Genomic DNA, 17,940 nt, shown 5'->3' on the forward strand with positions numbered 1-17,940 from the left:
TTACCCTACTTGTATTTTCTCTTTCTTTTTTTTAAAGGAAATTCTGCAGCATGCTATAGAGTTGTGCAAATTTCCTCCTATTCCTGATGCCATTTGTCGACATGAGAAATGCCTCGTCCCTTTGAAAGCTGAAATTTACTTGACTGACCCAGATTTTAAGGTAAGTGTTTGTAAAACGCATTCGTTTTGGAATTCAACTAATAATAATAATTATTATTATCATAACGCATATGCCTCTTTTATGTAGGGCTACATTCAATTATGCTGCTGTAAAAACTGCAATGTTGAATACCACATCGTCTGTTGGAAGACTTTCAAGACATCATTCCTTGAAAAGAATGAAAAGGTACATTTTCTATGTATTTCTTGATTCTTTTTTTCTTTCATGATCACAGTTTTTACAGAACAGGATTCGACAGAACCTGGAAGAATGTATGGTCATGAAAAGTTATGGAAATGTATTGGTAAAAATGTTTATGGACCCTTTGACTATGAAGCTGAAGTATCAAGAGTTAGTGTTTTAATTATACTTTGGACAGAGCCGTTTCTTGCTTCCCGTTTTTAAATTGTAATTTTTCCCGTGTTGCAGGATTTCCTGCATGAGTCGTGTTTGACTCCAGACTGTGTCGGCCAAATCTGTAGTATCAGAATCTTTGGTCCGACAGGGCTGCCAAAGTGTAAGGTAAGAAGATTCTCTGCAGGCGAAGGTGAAAACCTTTTAGAGTCCCTGTGCTCATGAATGAATCACATGATCAATGTTGACCTGAGTCTTGATTCTCTCCAGTTTGAAGATCCCATCGTTAGACCACAGACTCAGAAGAAGCCCAAAGTGAATCAGAAATGCACAAGGTGAGTCGAGTTCAGTTCATGCTGGTGACTGAGTGAAGCTGCAGGGGTTAGCTGGTCGTTTGATGTTCAAATGAGTTGTTGCTAGAAGTCGAATCACAGACGGTGATGAGAAAGCAGTTTGGTTCAGTTCGTGAACACCCACTTTAAAGGATCGTATACTCATTGGTTTCTAAATAACTCCCCTTTTCTCTTTTTATATTTTCAGTCTAAAGAAGTTGAAATCAAAGGAAGAGCACAAGCTCAAGAGGAAGCAGCATAAGGAGTTATTTCAAGAAAAGCAGGCGATCAACGATGAGATCCTGCAGCAGAAAGAAGATTCACCGACCCATGGTCAACAAAAAGGTACCGTTTTTAATATCCAGGTAGAAAAATACAGAAGTTACCCTTCAACTCACTGAGTTGCACATTTATTACCTAACTCTTGGGCACCTGATTTGCACACTGCAGCTCTAAGCTCAGCTGAAGCCTCCCGCCTGCCATACAAGTGTTGATCAGTTTGTTTGTTTTCAGCCTGGCGGCTCTACAGAGATCGAGTTCTTCTGCAGATCAGCCAGAACATGGAGCTGCTGCGGGAGGAGAAGGGCCTCTGCGTGTCCGTCCTGACGGACCGTCTGAAGCCCTGGCTGGAGCTGGACTCCTCGAGGGGGAACTCGGTAGCTCGGAGGATTCTGAACTGGCAGCAGGAGCCAATGGAGACTCTAAGTCAGGTCGTCGAGCTGCTATTGGAGCGGAAGAACCGGGTTTGGGCACGAATCCTTATAGAACTACTCAGTGGCTGTCTGGATATAAATCCCAAACTCAGCAACTGGGCGTGCCAGCTCAACAATGCAGGTCAGCTGTGTGTGTGCGTGCGTTACTCTTGAATAAGTGAGTCCTCAGAGTTTAAGTGATCGTAGGATGAACACTATAGGAACATGTGGCAGTTGAATGGATGAATTTCAGAGTATAGTTAAGTTCACCAGAATTTTACAAATGTTTCACTTTAAGTAATCAACTGTTATATTGATGTTTTTCTTTCTTAAAATATTTTCACAGTGGATTAAAAACTGTACAACGACACGGAAGGTATTATTTACATTAAACATGGTTTATTTCTACTGTCTGAATAGTGAACTTGAAATTAGAATTCATTTTCCAGTCCAGAAAAGTGTGTGTCCGTCGATCATTATTGAACCACAACCGTACCATTGAGCTCTGAGGATTCCTCTGCAGTCTACTCACTGGTTAGATTAAAGACGTTTTAACTATAGTATATTCATCTGATATTCCTGTAGTGCTAACGCTAAACTAACCTTCTATTTATATTGAGAAGTTTGAAGAAGAGCTCTTGTAACAGATCATGTTTAAATCTGCACACATTTTGATGTTTATGTTCTTATTGAAGCTCTTTCAGCCCTTTCAATTATCAGTCTGGTTGAACCATTGGATCGAGCTCTTGTGGCAAACAGAATTCACGTAAAAATGGTGGACTCTAACGTCAGTGCCATGTTGTGGATTCTCACCACCTACTTGCTGCTTTCTTTAGGTCTGAATGCTGCGAAATCCTTCATCGAGCGCTACGCAGGACACTTGGAGGAGCTGGATCTGGCTTTTCTGCTCAAATTTGGCCCGTTGCAAGACGCAATTATAGAGAAGCTCGGTACTACGCCAGAGCTTTTTTCAGGCATGGGCTTGACTGAATACCTAAAAAAAGCCCCACCACAAGACACGAGACTCTTTATCTGGACTCTGGAGGAGCATAGGGACGAGTATCACACCTGCTACCATATTCTGGATGACTATTTTGATATGATGGGTACACATCATTACCGTTTCTAACATGTGATTTGAAGTCTTGTTTATTTGTTGCCAATGATTTGACTCTCCATTTTTTGTCTTTCAGATGGACATTGTTCAGTGTTAAAAAAGTCTGATGAAAATCAAAATGTAAGTCTTTCGAAACAAAATAGCATTATTATTTTTTCACTCTTTGAATTTGATGGCCATATAAGCTGAAGCTCAAAGGACTATTTCGGGCATTTTTTTTTAAAGGAAATACACTTATTTGCAGAGCGTTAAATGAGGCAGTTAGGTAAAAATTATGTTACCGCAGTTGGCTCAGCTTAACATAAAGACTGGAGACAAATGGAAACCGTTAGCACGGAGTGTCTGTACCTCTTAAAAAAACATTGAACATCGAATCCTGTATCGTCAGCAAAAATAAATTAATATAGTTCTCAATTTCATCCACAAAGGCATTCAATATTTTCTCTTGCGGGCTGTTAAGAGATGTTACACACCTAGTTAATCCTTTTCCTGCATTTTCATTTTTTTAAAGACTCATCAGACTTGTAGCAGACAGGAAGCCCACTGCTGTATAATGGACAACAAATGAGCTTTTCAATTGGTTAATGTACAGCTAGTAGAAGTATTGTACTAGTGGCAGTAGTAGTAGCACTACATGTTATAGTAGTAACAGTAGCACTATCAGTAGTAGTAGTAGTACTTGTATAATTACTGGCAGAAATATGACATAAATATCAATATATTATTGCACTTCCTTATACATAATTGTAGTTATTGATGACCGTGTTGGCATGAGAGTGAAAATACACTAAACTCAATTGTATGTGGTATTAAAAGGGATTTTAAAAGGAACACTACTTTAAAGCCAGGCTTCATCTGAAGGGAACAAGAACTGCCTCCCAGCATCGCTGAAGTGCTAATATTAACATTTTATACTTCAATGCACATTTTTAGACTTTGACACTGTTTTTACACATTTGTGCACATACCAATTGAATGTAATTTAACTTTGTGACTCTTTTATTTTCAGAATTCTCCTATGAAGAGTCGAGGCCGGAAAAAGAAACAGAGAGAGCCACGGGTAAGAAAAGTCTGCGATTGTTGGTCGTTGCTTGTGAGGATAAATGCGTCTTAATAGCGCAACTCAAAAGTGTATCCCCTCCTCTTCCCTTTAGAGCGTTTTTGTTTTCCCTGAGACGAGAGCTCAGACTCCGAGAGATGAATGGGATCAAGACTTTTTTGAAGATGACTCTTTGTAAGTTCTCCTCATCCTCCACTTCGGACCAACAGATTTTTTTATTTGTAACTGTTATTATAACAGCTGTTGTTTTATGTATGACATTGAGATTTGGTGTTGGCAGATCATTCCTTGACCCCGGAGATCTGTTCAGTGTACCGATTCACCTAAGAGAGCAAGTCGCTGATTTTGAGGACCAGTACAACAGCACCAGACACAGAAGTCACTATAAAATGATTTTGGACAACAACCCCGACCCAACAAAAGAGAGTTTGTATGAGTAAGTGCGACTTTCTGTTCAGTGGTGGAACGTAAACTAAGTACATTTACTGCAGCACTGTTCCACAAGTATAATTTTAGAATACTTCTCCTTGAGTATTTCCATTTTATGCTTCTTTATACTTCTACTATACCACATTTATATGCACTTTTAGTTGCCAGTTACTTTGTACATAATTATCATATGAAATGATGCATTACTACACTTTTAATCCACCCAGAATACTGTATATTGATGTAACGTTTTGCATAATTAGAACTTTTACTTTTGATACTTAAAGCAGATTTTTCTGTACTTTTATTTCAGTATAATGTAGGAGTTTTACTACATGGAGTATTTTATCTAATAGACCGTGGCGTTTCTACTTTTACTCAAGTAAAGGATATAAGTATTTCTTCTATTTTGATACTTTGAAAACGTTTTATAAAAATAGCAGTTAATGTTGTGCTAATGAATAAACTACTTTAAAATCACTATTTCACAAGTTGGATCTTGACATCCATTTATAGTGTCGTTGTCTTGGATAAAATAAATAAGAACCCAAAACCGTAGCAGGTTGAGCTCCTTTGAACTATTAACTAATGATTATTTTCATTACGGATTACTCTGCTGATTATTTTCTCATTTATTTGTTATTTTAATATTGATTAATTGGTTGTTTGGTTTGTAAAAACAGTGAAAATAGTTGTAACAATTACCCAGAGCCCAAAGTGACACCTCCACAATGTTTGTTTTGTCCAACCAATGGTTTAAACTTTAAACGAACATTATTGCAAAACCTTCATATTTCTGAAGCTGGAACCATGAAATGTTTTATAGGACAAATTACTTCACGAATGAAATTACTTAACAATTTAACTACTCAAGTAAAGTACAATACTTTTCACATTTCACACCTGCATGTATTATTTTGAATGCATATTTGCCCTTTTTTAATTTTGAATATTTGAATGTCTCTCCGCAGCTACTTTGCTCAGATCTTGGAGGAGCACGGCCCGCTGGTGGCCGAGGACCCTCTGCTGGTGGGTGAACTGGGGAATTTCCCTCCCGTGGCTCAGCGGACGATCCAGGAAACGGGTGGCTTTGAGTCCTTCCTCCTGGAGTCCCTTCGCTTCATAAAGATGGGGAGGTGCGTCGGCCTGGCGAAGCATGCGGTTTCCCTACAGCAGGCGGTGCACGGAGCCGGCCTCGATGACTTGGATGTAATAGCAGATCCCGGCACTGACTCTCGGTCTCCGTATTTGGATGAGGGTCATGAGTCTGCTTTCACGAGCTATCTGGACAGTTATTCTTCTGCACAGACTGATGTCCGTCCCGTTCTTCCAAATCCTTATGTAAAAAGCTCCCGGCCTCTGTTTGATGATTTTGCCCTTTGGTGTATTGACGACAGTCCACCGCAACCACCTTACGTTTTACCGAATGACTACGGGGCTTTGGATCTGGATCTGGATGATGGACTTTTAGAAACGTCGTCGATGACAACCGAGAAAAGCTTTTTGAAGAAACATGCAGAAGTACAGGTTAATACCAAACCGTTAAATTAAACATCTCAAAGATTTTAATTTAATTATGAATTAATTCTCTATTTGTTACTGATGTACATAACTCAATGGTGAATATGTTTATGGCCCACATTTGCCAGTGGTGATGCTGCACTACACATTTTCTCCATTCGATACATACTGAAATATTTAACTATACACTTAAAAAAAAGACAACTCTCGCACATTATCCACTGTTTTCACTCAAATCGTAATTCTAAATCAACCAGGACTGAAATCTAAAGTGTGTGTGTGTGTGTGAGTGAGACACATTTAAAGTACTTTTTCTTTTCTTTCGGTGTCTCAGACGTGTCAGGAGACCATGGGGAGCGTGGCGGTGAATACAGAGATTCATGAGCGCTTTGAGAGCTGCCAGGTGAGTTAAGTTTCGCTTTGTGCATAACGTGTACCTGACCTTCTGTCAACGAGAGACTAAATACAAGCTTCCTGGTTTTGTTATTAAAACTGGGTGGAAATAATTATACTAATTAAACTAATCTAGCTGAACCACTCCTCAGTCTTTGGGGCGGTGACGTGAAATCGTGTGCTTTTGAACATCGTTCGCTTACAGACGCACACAGGAGGTTCACTCCCTGTTACTAATGAGCTGGACAGAAGATGTTTACATTTGTGCCAATTGAACCCCTTTATATATTGTTGGGTAGTTTGCTCTTCAGCAGTGCGTCATATTCTGTAAGATCACAAGTTTGTAGCATCTGTCCTGAGAGATCTACGTGTTTCTAAAAAGCTCAGAAAAACAATTTGTTTTCAGCTTGTTTCTTCCTGCTGATCTGAGAGGCTTGCACTAAACCTAGAACAACACTTCATCCTTCAATTTATCACAAACATTCAGAATCAACACATTTGGAGATTCATGTTTTTTCTGGAAGGGGATGCAAAGTTGTGGAGTATAAAGTACAATATTTACCGTTTGAGATGTACTGAAATAGAAAGTATAATACAATGGGATCACTAAAGTACCTTGAAAATCTGTACTTAAGTACTTGAAGTAATGTACTTAGTTACTTTCCACAGTTGCTTATTAACTGATACCTATACAACAGTTGTAATTTATCATTCTACCTCTGTCTTAAAGTTGTTGACTTAGTGAGTTTGTTTGTTTTTCCAGGGTGACATCAATGCAAAGCAAAAAAACAACAAGAAGTTGGAGCAGCAGATCAAGAAAATGGAGAAAGGCTGCGACAAAGTCAACCTGAGACGTAAAGAAGAGATCACTGTCCTTGAAGCGGACATTAAACAGATTAATGCCAATATAAATGTAAGTCCATGAGCAGTTACGGTTAGAGGGAGTTTATTAGATAAAATAAAAGTTTATTCATCTGTAATTATATATATTTGCATACACATCATAAAATGAACGGGAAAATGAAATAATTAAATGTGATAAGAAAGGTCAAGAAGCCGCAAGGATAGGCAACAGACCTCATCTCTACTTAAGGAGGAAAAACAAAAAGATGAAGCTAACATAATGTAGAATAATACCACATGAAATATAACATTGGTTATTGGCGGTCTTCTCTCGTCAAGGCGACCAATAAGGAGTTGGCAGTGTTCCAGCAGAAACTGGAAGAGGAGGTGAAGAAGGACCAGAAGGAGAAGAAGGCCAACCAGGAAGGACTGAAGGTCCTGAAGGGGGAGCTTGACGAGCTGGCCGGGCGATACGTGAGGTAAGAGGGAAGCTGAAGTTCTGCATAATGATGCTTTAAGTACATTTAGTTGGTAATACACAAGTATTGTTGACGTGTGTATTATTATCTGTACTTTTTCCATGCAATACCAGATTGTAAGGGTGAAGAGTAACAGTCATTTACTCAAATACTTCACTCAAAGTTACTGTGAGGAACCTTTAACTGCGTACTTAGACTGTCGGACCCAGCGACAGTAAAATGAGAGGTTTTCTGAAGGGACTCTGGTGCTCAGAAACACTCGGGGTTCTTACGGTCATGGAAAAGTCATGGAATTTTAAAATGGTTATTTCCAGGCCTGGAAAAAAATAAAATCTCACAATGTTCGGAAAAGTCATGGAAATTTGTTGCAATCATATGTTCATGACGTTCATTTATGTTGAGTTTTAAATAATGAATATGTTTGTAAAAGAAAGACGCTTAAAATATAAGCAGGCATACATACAGGCATCTATATAAATGTTTATTATTTTATTCAAACTATTGTCTCATTCATTTGTGTCATTGAAGGTATACTGTATGCTTTGGAATTCTTATTGTTAGTTTAAATACTACATTTTCATATTTACATCGAGATTTCACAAAATGTTTGGTCATGGAAGTTTGATTTAAAGTCATGGAAAAGTCATGCAAATCCATTGGTCAAAATGTGTATGAACCCTGACACTTCCTTCCACAGGAACCACAAAGTGAAAGTTCCTTGTAGGAGCTTTAAGTACAGTTTTTAACTACTCCTACTTCTGTATTTTGTGTCCTAAATGTATCTATTTGTTTATTATTGCAGCTTGAACCCAATCTTTGTATATGTATTCACAAGTGTACGTACAGAGGTAACATATTTGTAAAAAGCATGAAGTAATGATTGATTTCTAATTATATATGTGTCTTATTTCCATGCAGTCTGATCCAAAAGATCCAAGATGGGAAAAACCACTATGATGCAATGAAGAGTGACTATCTTGAGTTTTGGTGAGTGTTGAGCAAAGAGTTGATGGTGAAACATAAACTAAAGGTCTTCTTTTTGTTTACTTCTATTTTCATATCGCTTTCAGCAACCAGTCGGCAGCTGAGAAAATGAGCCTGGAGGATGCGATCGAGTCCTACAAGGCCTCCTTTACCTCGGTGACCAGGAGGTCTCAGAGGGCTCAGGTCGGTCCTTAACTCTTAATCCCAATCAGACAGATTTAATACAGAGAGTTAGTTCTGGCCTTCACATTTAGTTGAGCCAATCACTGAATAAAATGGAAATAGACAAATGTATCGTTTGTGATTGTCGGCAAAAAAGCATGGCCTTTTTTTATTTTTGTGTACAAAGTTTGACTGGTGCTCAATTTACAGTGCGATTGCAAAATGTATGATACATAAGCTTTACCATTCATGAAGAAGAAAAATAAACCAATACACAATAGAAAATATGTTAATTTTAAACGCAATAAAGATTCAGCAACATAAATATATATTCAAGTAGAATGGTGATAATAACCTAATACGGATAATAAACCTAAACTATATAGATGAATAAATAAATACCCATACAAACGATATATATATATATATATGTACTGTGTATATATTTATATATACCGGTATGTATGAACTGCCACAGAAATAGTTCACATGTGCGTTTAAATAACAGCGTCTTTTATCCAAAAATGCCAGAGTGCCCATCTGAGGCCTCGCTGGCTCTTTAGTTTAAGCTATTTCTGCTGAAGAGACTCGATCCTCATTTACTTTACTCCTCCAGGTGTTGATCGTGGAGAGCAGTCGGGATCAGGGTTTGTACGGGTTCTACCGAGGGCTGGCGATCGGCAAGGCTCTGCTCAGCAAACTGGACGAAGCGGCACACCGGTGAGAGACGAAACCACAGCTTTTTTATTGGGAATAGACCAGCCGGTGTCTGATTTATTCACCGTGTGACATCCTTTCATCTTTGTCCAGATTCCAAACCCCAGACCTGGAAAGGGCCAGAAACAGCTGCAGAGTCAATGTCCAAGAAATTGAAAAGAAAATCGCCACAGCTGAGGTACAAGAGTCCATCTCGTTCAGCAACACCAGTAGATCCAGTAGGTCAAATAGATCGATGCACACTGAGAGGATTTAAAAGATGATTTATCACAAGTACAACTATGTATTTATAGGCTTCACTTGACAACGATCTCACACTCAAAGAAATGGAAATATACATTAATTTGATTATCAAACCTATATCATGATCAGTTTTTAATTATTTATTTTTGCTTCCATTATGAAATTAGACAAATTAGTGTCAATTAGAGCAGACAGAAAATCATGAGAGAAATTAACTGACATCTCCAATGTGAACATTTGCTGTTTTTACTCGTTGTCTTTTATAGTTATTTCAATATCTTTTCGGGGAAAAATATATATATGAAGATTGGTAGATGCAGTTTTCTCAATTCTTTTGACACAATGAACCAATTCATTTATAACATGATATGACAGACTGGCAGACTGTTTTTTTATGTGCATTTACTTCTTTAATTTACTACTATAAACATTTGTTTTGGACCCCTGAAGTCCCAAAAGACCTAAATGGATTGCAGCCATCACTGATGTGCTTGAGGATCAGCCTCATTGTTTTGACATGAAAAGAAGCTACTTATTGATTATTAATTGGACCTACGGGATCAATGATCCATGTTGAAGCTGTGACTCGTGATCTGCGTGTTAATCCAGATGTTTAATAAGACTTCATATGTTCTACAGGCACAGTACCTGGAGCAGCTGGATCAAGTGAACAAGGGCAGGAGACTCAGCGAGTTGCCTCCAGTCAACATCCACAGCCAGTCTGACACTTCAGCTGCACCAGTAAGACAACCAGTCTAACCAGTAACACACATATATAACGAGTTATTAACAAGCTTGAGGATCTGTTGCTTTTCTCTGTTTAATATAATCGTAGATAAAAACCCTTTTATTATTCAGAATAAAGACAATTTTTGACATTGTATTGCTATTTTACCTGTTTATAACTATCAAACTCTTATGAAGAGGAGACAAAAAATAGTCATGTGTCGGCTACATTGAGATCAATTAAAAAAGCACAACTATGCAAACCTTGAATACTGTCTATAAATGTGGCTCATGTGGTATAGTGTTCGCCCTGTAATCACAAGGTAGCAGGTTTGATCCCTGTCTTCACGTGAGTTTTACATTTTAAACGCATATCTTTTGCTATGTGAGCTCCGCAAACGGAGGAGGACGGATCCGTCTTTCCTAGCGGACGCCTCAGTGTCTCATGAGCTGCCACAGAACCAGCAGCAGTAGTGGAGTCTGGAGACTTGATCAGCTTCCTGAAAGTATATTTACTTTGCTCAGTTTACTGCAGCAGTTGAGGAATCGCTCTTCTGCAGCTTGATACCTTTCAGCAGATGCTTGTTCTGGAAGAGTCTTTCAACATTACATTTTTAGTTTTTTTGCTAATTTCTTGCCACATATCAAGCAGGCCAGCAGCATCGTTGGCAGTGAAAGCAAATGAATACGTCGGCTAAGAATTAAACGCTGCACTTTCCTCCGTGACTTTTCTTTTTTCTTTATTTATCCGTTGATAGTTTAGCGAGGGCGGGGCTCTGAATCCTGAGTAGCCACCTGTAGGGAAAGAGGCTTGACAGCTACGTGACAGGATGTGGCGCACATTTTAGTTAAAGAAATATTTAAACATTTATTTAGATTTTTAGTGACCCAATATTACCTAAAACTCCAAGATAAGAGGAATTTCCTTTGAAAGTTTTTCCACTGGGCAAAAAAAAGAATAAAATAAAAACGTTTTTTTTTTTTGTCAAAGCCTCAGGAGCCGCAACAGACGGGCTAAAGAGTGTATTACCGGCTCCGGAGCCGCGGGTTGCCGACCCCTGACTTAAACTATAACAACTGCTACTGTAGTTACTACTATCACTACTACTTCTCCTTCAGTTACTACTGCTACAACTACTACTTCTACTGCTACTTATACTACAACAACTGTTATTGTAGTTACTACTGCTATTACTACTACTTTTGTCAGTTACTACTGCTACAACTACTACTACTGCTATAATACTACTACTTCTAAGATAAAGATGGTGCAGAGAAATACTTTGATTATCTCTAATAGTTCAATATGTCGATCAGATATTAGCAATGGTTGCGCAATCAGTGGTTATTCACCAGTAATTCAAAGTGAACTCTCTCCTGTCTTAATGTTTTAGTCTGTGGCAGCCACAGCGTATGCTCCTCCATCTTCATCCTTCTTCGGCGCCCCGCTGGTCATCCCCCCGTCTGCAGCTGAAGCGGCGTCTGCTCAGCCTCCACCTCAGCACAAACCTCAGACCAGGACTCAACACAACTCGGTGTTTGACAGGTCCATGGAGCACCTGGCCGGCATCTTCCCCGACTATTCCAGGTAATGCTGGCGCTCTCATGCCAGTTGGACTCACTTTAGACTTGTTAAACAAGTTAAAGCTGCTTTAAGCCGCTGTTTCTATTTTCCTCTACTTTATATTTCTGCTTCACTACATCTCAGAGGAAAATGGTGTGCTTAGCAGCACGTATTATGGTCATAATTCTTTAAAAAAAAGAAACCAATCCGAGGACACATCAGATAAAGAAATATTGGCAGGTATTATAGGATTTTTCAAACTTCCAGATATCCAGTTTCAGTCGTGCTATACTTTCTACTCGAAGAGAAGTGGCTTTTATGGTCATTTTATTACACATCAGGCGTTTTTATTAACTACAAAATAATCTTATGTTGAAACTTGGTTGTTATCGGTGACATTTTTCTACAAACAAAAGGAGGACACAACAACATTGAGCATTTAATACGGCAGCTTTTTTACACTTGTAGGACAAATGTATTTATTTTTAAAAATGTGTCTCTGTTCAGGTCAGAGTTGTTGAGGTTCATCCAGGAGTTGCGTTCATCCAGCAGTGGAAGCCTGAGCAGCATGACGTCGCAGGATATGGTCGGTGCAGTGACTCAGCTGATCCTTGACCATCAGGTAGGTTTTTATTACGTAAAACCCAAATCAGTTATTTAGTTAATTATACGTTATTCATCGTCATTTGCACAATAACAATTATAGAGAAGCAATGTAAATCTTCAATGTTATATTCTCAAAAACATCACATTTGATATCATGTAGCTTATCTTCTTTTAAGAATTTTGAATTGAAATGACAGCTGTCGGGGCATAAAACCAACGACCTGTTGACCTTTTTACGAACTCCATCACGTAACGATGGCATAGCAAGCCGTGCTGAACAGTTTATTTTAAATCTTGATTTTAGCGAGAACCTGTCCCAAACAAAGATGTATTCTCAAGTATAGAGTAGAGTCTGTATTTCTGAATCCTGTATAATGTCACGAGAACCTGTGAAGACCTCTGGTATCGGTTATCCTGGTTATTTCTCATCTTAAAACGCATCTCATTGATGGTTTTGGCTTCTTTTCCTCACAGGAGAAGCCTAAAGCTGCCAAATCAAACGGCATCTCACGAAACGGTGAGCCACGTCCGTGTACCACGCCGCCTCCGGTCGCACCGGTCTGGCAGTCACTCGGCCAAAAGAAAGATGCAGTAAGTCTCCAGATTGTGTCACAGAGCACTTGTAACATATTTCTGATATTAGAAAAACACATTAGATCTGTATTGTAATAGTTTTTCTCGTCTTTTACCAATTAATATTTCACTTGACACATTATTTAATCTATAAGACATCAAAATGGATAAAATGTAATGGGGAAAAGGAATTGAAAGGAGAACATGTTTATTCAGTTAATGTGTATATAGTATTGGTTTTTTATTTATTTTGCACAATTCAAACAATAAAACAAAAAATCATAACAGAAAATGAATATCACAGTGCAGGAAGAGACAAAAAGCCAACTGGGCTTATTTGAAGCCTTCACCTATATAATATTTAACATTTTACAAAATTACAAACATAAATTGAAATATGCATAAGAAAGAAGAGAAAGAAAAATAATGTAATCATGTCAAGTGTGTGCATGTGTGAGCGTGAAAGTCAGCATGGCTTGTGTTTGTTCAGGGATTTTGGATTAAACCTCTGTGGCAATTTCTAAGCAATGGTAACTAAAAATGTAGATATAACAGCTAAAACAAGAAAGAGAAAAAAAATAAGAAAAAACACCAATACATAACAAACTCTTACGAAACGGCAATTAGAGTTCCTTTTAGGCAATTTTTCATTTTTTTTATAGATGGGCATTTCTTTGTGAGGTGGGAAAAGTTATTCCATAACTTGGTCCCCCTAAATCTAATAGAGAATTGACCTCTGCTAGTCAGTAATTTCGGAGGATGAAGATGTGAAGATTGACGAGTTGAGTGAGAATGAATCTGTGAATTGACTTTGAAGAAGGTCTTGAAATGATCAGGAATATTTCCTTCACCTAAAAGTGTCTTGATCGTGTTGCAATCCTAACAAAACGATTCTGGAGAAACAACATTTTTTTCAGAGAAGTAGGAAAAGTACTTGCTCAAACTATATTGCAATATGAGAGATGAGGATAAATTAAACTCTAATAAAGAATAAGGAGACAGTTTGCAGAAACAAGATGTCTAACCCTCCTTATAATTCCAATGGATTTGTTTATTTTTCTACTAATGCCGTGTTCACACCAAAACAGTTGCGAAATATTCGCGTGTCCAGATTACATGTTAAGTCAATGCACAGCCGTGTTAGGTTGCGAAAAAGCAGATTTTTCGCCGGGCGTCGCGATAGAGGCGAAACGGCGTTGCGAATATTCACAACGCCGCTTTTTCGCCGGCGTTCAAATATTTCAACTCCAGCGACTAATTCGCATGACGCGGAGTTGCGAAAGCCAATCAGCGTTGAGAAGCTCCGCCCGGCATCACCGCCGTTACTGAATCAAACTGCTGCTGGTCCGCTGAAGGAGCGCTGGAAACGGCTTCATTCAGACACTCGTCCTGGAGGAGTCGGAGCTGTGTGCGACTACGGATAATATTATGAACCCAGACACGGGGAGGTTGATGTTCCGACGTGTGTGGGGCTTCCTCAACAAGTATAAAGCAGAACTAGTGGTTATTTACCTGGTGGATGAAGGAAATAGTAAATGTTTTCAAGACACAGAGATAAGCACCGCCCCCTTTACCCAGCGATGGTTGCGAAAAAACGGATTAACCACATAGAGCGAATTTTTCACTTGCGGCGCGACATGGCGAAGTGGCGTTGCGAAAATTCGCAACTGTTTTGGTGTGAACACGGCATAACACAGTCAATATGTATACTCCAACTTAAACTTTCATCAATGATAATTCCTAAAAATGTTGTAGATGATACTTGAGGCATCTCAAGCGATTCAATTTTAATTTTAGTTAAATCCTTCGAGTACGATTTATTTTTTTTTTTTTTTTTTTTAAACCACTGAAAATAATGAAATTAGATTTTTTGATATTCAAAGATAATTTATTTAATTTAAACCATGTAGCATAGGCGGTTAAACCAGCATTAGCTTCCATAATCAGAGAATTGAAATTTGAATGAGAGAGAACTAGAGTTGTGTCATCTGCAAACATTATCGGAAAAAGACTTTTTGACACATTGGACAAATCATTAATATAAAGTAAGAATAATAATGGACCCCTGTGGAACCCCACATATTAGTCTAGCTTTGTTTGAGAAACAGTGTGATGTTCTTACCACTTATGTTTATCATGTCAGCCTCTTTGTTAGTAGAGGCTACAGAGACAGAAGAGGCTGGTGGGAATGTCATTAATTCTGCAGATATTTGATCATGAACCAAAGTACTGAACGCATTAAAATATTGACCTGATGAAAAGTCTGATTAAGTTATTACAGCATCCCGAGAGGAATATCTAAACCAGTTTCTTTAAATCTAACATTTCAAGAAAATTTATAAAACGTGACTAAATTGGGTTACACGCGGCGGCGTTGTCGCTCTGGCAGCGGTATTTTGGCAACGTTAAAATGGCGGCCATCTCTGGAGACTAAAAACTGAACAGACAATGAATTACTCAGTCACTGGTCTCCAGTTTGTACTCTGGCTGTCTTGATCTCCAAGAAAAACTAAAACATCATGTAAGGTTCAGGCCAATGCGAGGAAAAGAAGAGGTTTCTGTCAAGAGGATGTGTGACCTCTTGTTTTGATTATCCTGGTTAGGTCTCATCATAAAACGCATCACATTGATTGTTTTGGCTTCTTCTCCTTCACAGGAGAAGCTTAAAGCTGCCAAATCAAACACCGCGGCCCGTGAGAGTCCAGCTCCGTACGCCGCCCCGCCTTACGTCACCCCGGTCTGGCAGCCGCCCGAACTCCCGAAGAGAAACGAACACTCCAACGCTGTAAGTCCCAAAAAAGACCGAAACTCAAGTGGCCATTTGAAGAACTGCTTTATTTGGGACTCATGCGTTGATCCAAACATTTCCAATAACTCTAAAGTGTTGTTGTAAAGTCAAGATTTCACAAGATTTTATCCTAGAAAATATTCTTTCTGCGTTTAGCTTTTAATCAAACAATTTCACTGCTGTTAAATAAAAACAAAAAATAAGTTTTCTCCCACTTTGTTGCACACAAAGGGTGGCTTATCTTATCTTGGGAGTAAAAACTAAACAGATAATGAAGCACTCGGTCAGAGTCGGGTCCAAACCAGTAACTGTGTGTCTTGACTGCAGCTGAACCTCGAGGATCCGTGCATCATCTGTCACGAGGACATGAATCTGATCGACATCTGCGTGCTGGTGTGCCGACACAGCTTCCATGACGAGGTGAGCAGAGAGACTCTGGTGTTAAAAACTGCTGCATGTGCCTTCAGATCACCTGTTGTAGCTCTGGTGCCACTGGGGAGCTTAAACATGGGTTTCATGAGTTAACAAAATGTTGTAAATCTCGCCTCTTTATTTTTAAAGTCCTGCTCGATTTGCTTTATATGACTTGTGTCCAGTGATTTAAAAGCAGACCTTGTTTTCTCGACACATAACTTTATTTTTTTATACATTCAAGAAATATGTGGTCAGCATTTGTTATTCATCAGTTAACAGACACTATAAGATTCAAGAGTTTAATTCAGTTCCATCATAAAGAACGTATATTCAAAAGTCTTAAATATAAATATTGCCAGTCACACTCATCTTAATGTATTTAATTACGTTAATATATTGATTTGTTACTTGTAGTTATTTCTGTATACAGCATTGGCTTTATTGTCCCCACTGATTTGTGCCCAGTCTTTGACTGGCAGTTGAGCGTGAAGTAGCTTCAGACCACAGCTGTTGTTGACGAGCGTCCTGTGTTTGTGTTCAGTGCATCCGGTCGTGGCTGAAGGAGCACAGCACCTGTCCCACCTGCAGAGATCACGCGTTGCTGGTGGACGATTTCCCTGCTTTGTCTGGGAGGAGACGCAAAGCTCCGTGAGACCCGGAGCCTCCAGCGCTCGCCCACATTTATGTTTTTATCTTCTTTCCTTTTATATTAAATCTCAAATTTCATTATAATCTAAAAAACGCCATTCGTTTTTATTGCATCGTCAAAATGTTCAGTGATGTTTCTACACTTAGAATAAACTAAAGCATCTTGTGTTTGAGATCGTCTCCGTCTGATGTTTGTCTGTCGCACTGCTGATGGTCCAACGTTTGAAGTTTAATAACATTTCTGATCTTTTAAAATTGTTCGGAAGACTGGAAGACTCAAGTCACGATTGATTTGTCAAATTGACTGAATAGGAGAACCAATAAACTCAACAAAATATAGATTTATTTATTTTGAAATGCTTTGTATAATGACACCGATCAATATCAACGTCTACAGAAATATAACTAAAGGAACAATTAACAATGTTGGTCATTGACAGAAAATCGTCTGAAAAGGACTTTTTATTTTTGACATACTATAATACAAGTTTATTTCAATTTGTTTGACTTTAAAGCAGCTTTATAGCTCACCTTGTTTTTCTTGTTGTTCAGTTGGACTTTCTTTATCTATTAATTTCACTGGGGTACCTATTCTTTTCTTGAAGAAAATAAACATCTATGTGCTCTTTGGAAAGTATCATTTATTCATGTCTACATAAGGATGTGGTCACATGGTCCAAAAACAGTGTTATGATTATGACTTAATGTTTAATAGAAATCGATGCTAATGGCTCGTACATAAAAATAAAAGACACCATTCATCATCTACAGTGTGTGTGTGTGTACAAGTACATGCTCTAAAACTACTGTGGCACACATGTCTGTTCCTGTGCACATGCATGACTAAAAAATTAATATTTAAAAAAAATCATCGGGTTACATTTAATTAGGTTTAAATCCAGATTGCCTCTTTAATCTTAACATTTCCAAATGTGACTGCATACATGTCAAACTGGCATTTTATTACGTGAAAAACACTAAGGTCTGAAGGGTGATTTATTAGATGTGTGGTCTCTATTTAAAGATTCAAAAGTGACTATTTAAATGCCCATTTTCGGAAACGTATAACATCGGCGCATAAATGAGGATAAAAAGACTAAGCTACTTCACAAGACAAACAAAAACTAACAAGTAG

General features: G+C 38.4%; 1 protein-coding gene across 2 annotated transcripts in view; it reads left to right on the top strand.

The window, feature by feature from the left end:
• The window catches only part of ttc3 (tetratricopeptide repeat domain 3), a 29,903-nt gene extending 12,369 nt beyond the window's left edge, over window positions 1–17,534 (top strand). For both annotated transcript variants that reach the window (XM_079214111.1, XM_079214112.1), the window contains exons 22-47: window positions 38–160; window positions 248–346; window positions 590–682; window positions 785–849; window positions 1,055–1,191; window positions 1,360–1,680; window positions 2,375–2,644; window positions 2,732–2,775; window positions 3,665–3,715; window positions 3,810–3,889; window positions 3,996–4,151; window positions 5,116–5,671; window positions 6,000–6,068; window positions 6,822–6,971; window positions 7,241–7,380; window positions 8,299–8,367; window positions 8,451–8,547; window positions 9,143–9,246; window positions 9,337–9,421; window positions 10,126–10,227; window positions 11,607–11,800; window positions 12,284–12,398; window positions 12,857–12,973; window positions 15,612–15,740; window positions 16,071–16,163; window positions 16,699–17,534. In XM_079214111.1, coding sequence (XP_079070237.1) covers window positions 38–160; window positions 248–346; window positions 590–682; window positions 785–849; window positions 1,055–1,191; window positions 1,360–1,680; window positions 2,375–2,644; window positions 2,732–2,775; window positions 3,665–3,715; window positions 3,810–3,889; window positions 3,996–4,151; window positions 5,116–5,671; window positions 6,000–6,068; window positions 6,822–6,971; window positions 7,241–7,380; window positions 8,299–8,367; window positions 8,451–8,547; window positions 9,143–9,246; window positions 9,337–9,421; window positions 10,126–10,227; window positions 11,607–11,800; window positions 12,284–12,398; window positions 12,857–12,973; window positions 15,612–15,740; window positions 16,071–16,163; window positions 16,699–16,809 — 3,570 coding nt within the window. In that variant the 3' untranslated portion in view covers window positions 16,810–17,534. The remainder of the gene's footprint in view (window positions 1–37; window positions 161–247; window positions 347–589; window positions 683–784; window positions 850–1,054; window positions 1,192–1,359; window positions 1,681–2,374; window positions 2,645–2,731; window positions 2,776–3,664; window positions 3,716–3,809; window positions 3,890–3,995; window positions 4,152–5,115; window positions 5,672–5,999; window positions 6,069–6,821; window positions 6,972–7,240; window positions 7,381–8,298; window positions 8,368–8,450; window positions 8,548–9,142; window positions 9,247–9,336; window positions 9,422–10,125; window positions 10,228–11,606; window positions 11,801–12,283; window positions 12,399–12,856; window positions 12,974–15,611; window positions 15,741–16,070; window positions 16,164–16,698) is intronic.
• The last annotated feature ends 406 nt before the right edge of the window (window positions 17,535–17,940 follow it).

This window comes from Taurulus bubalis (assembly GCF_910589615.1).
Source record: "Taurulus bubalis genome assembly, chromosome: 2".
NCBI lineage: Eukaryota > Metazoa > Chordata > Actinopteri > Perciformes > Cottidae > Taurulus > Taurulus bubalis.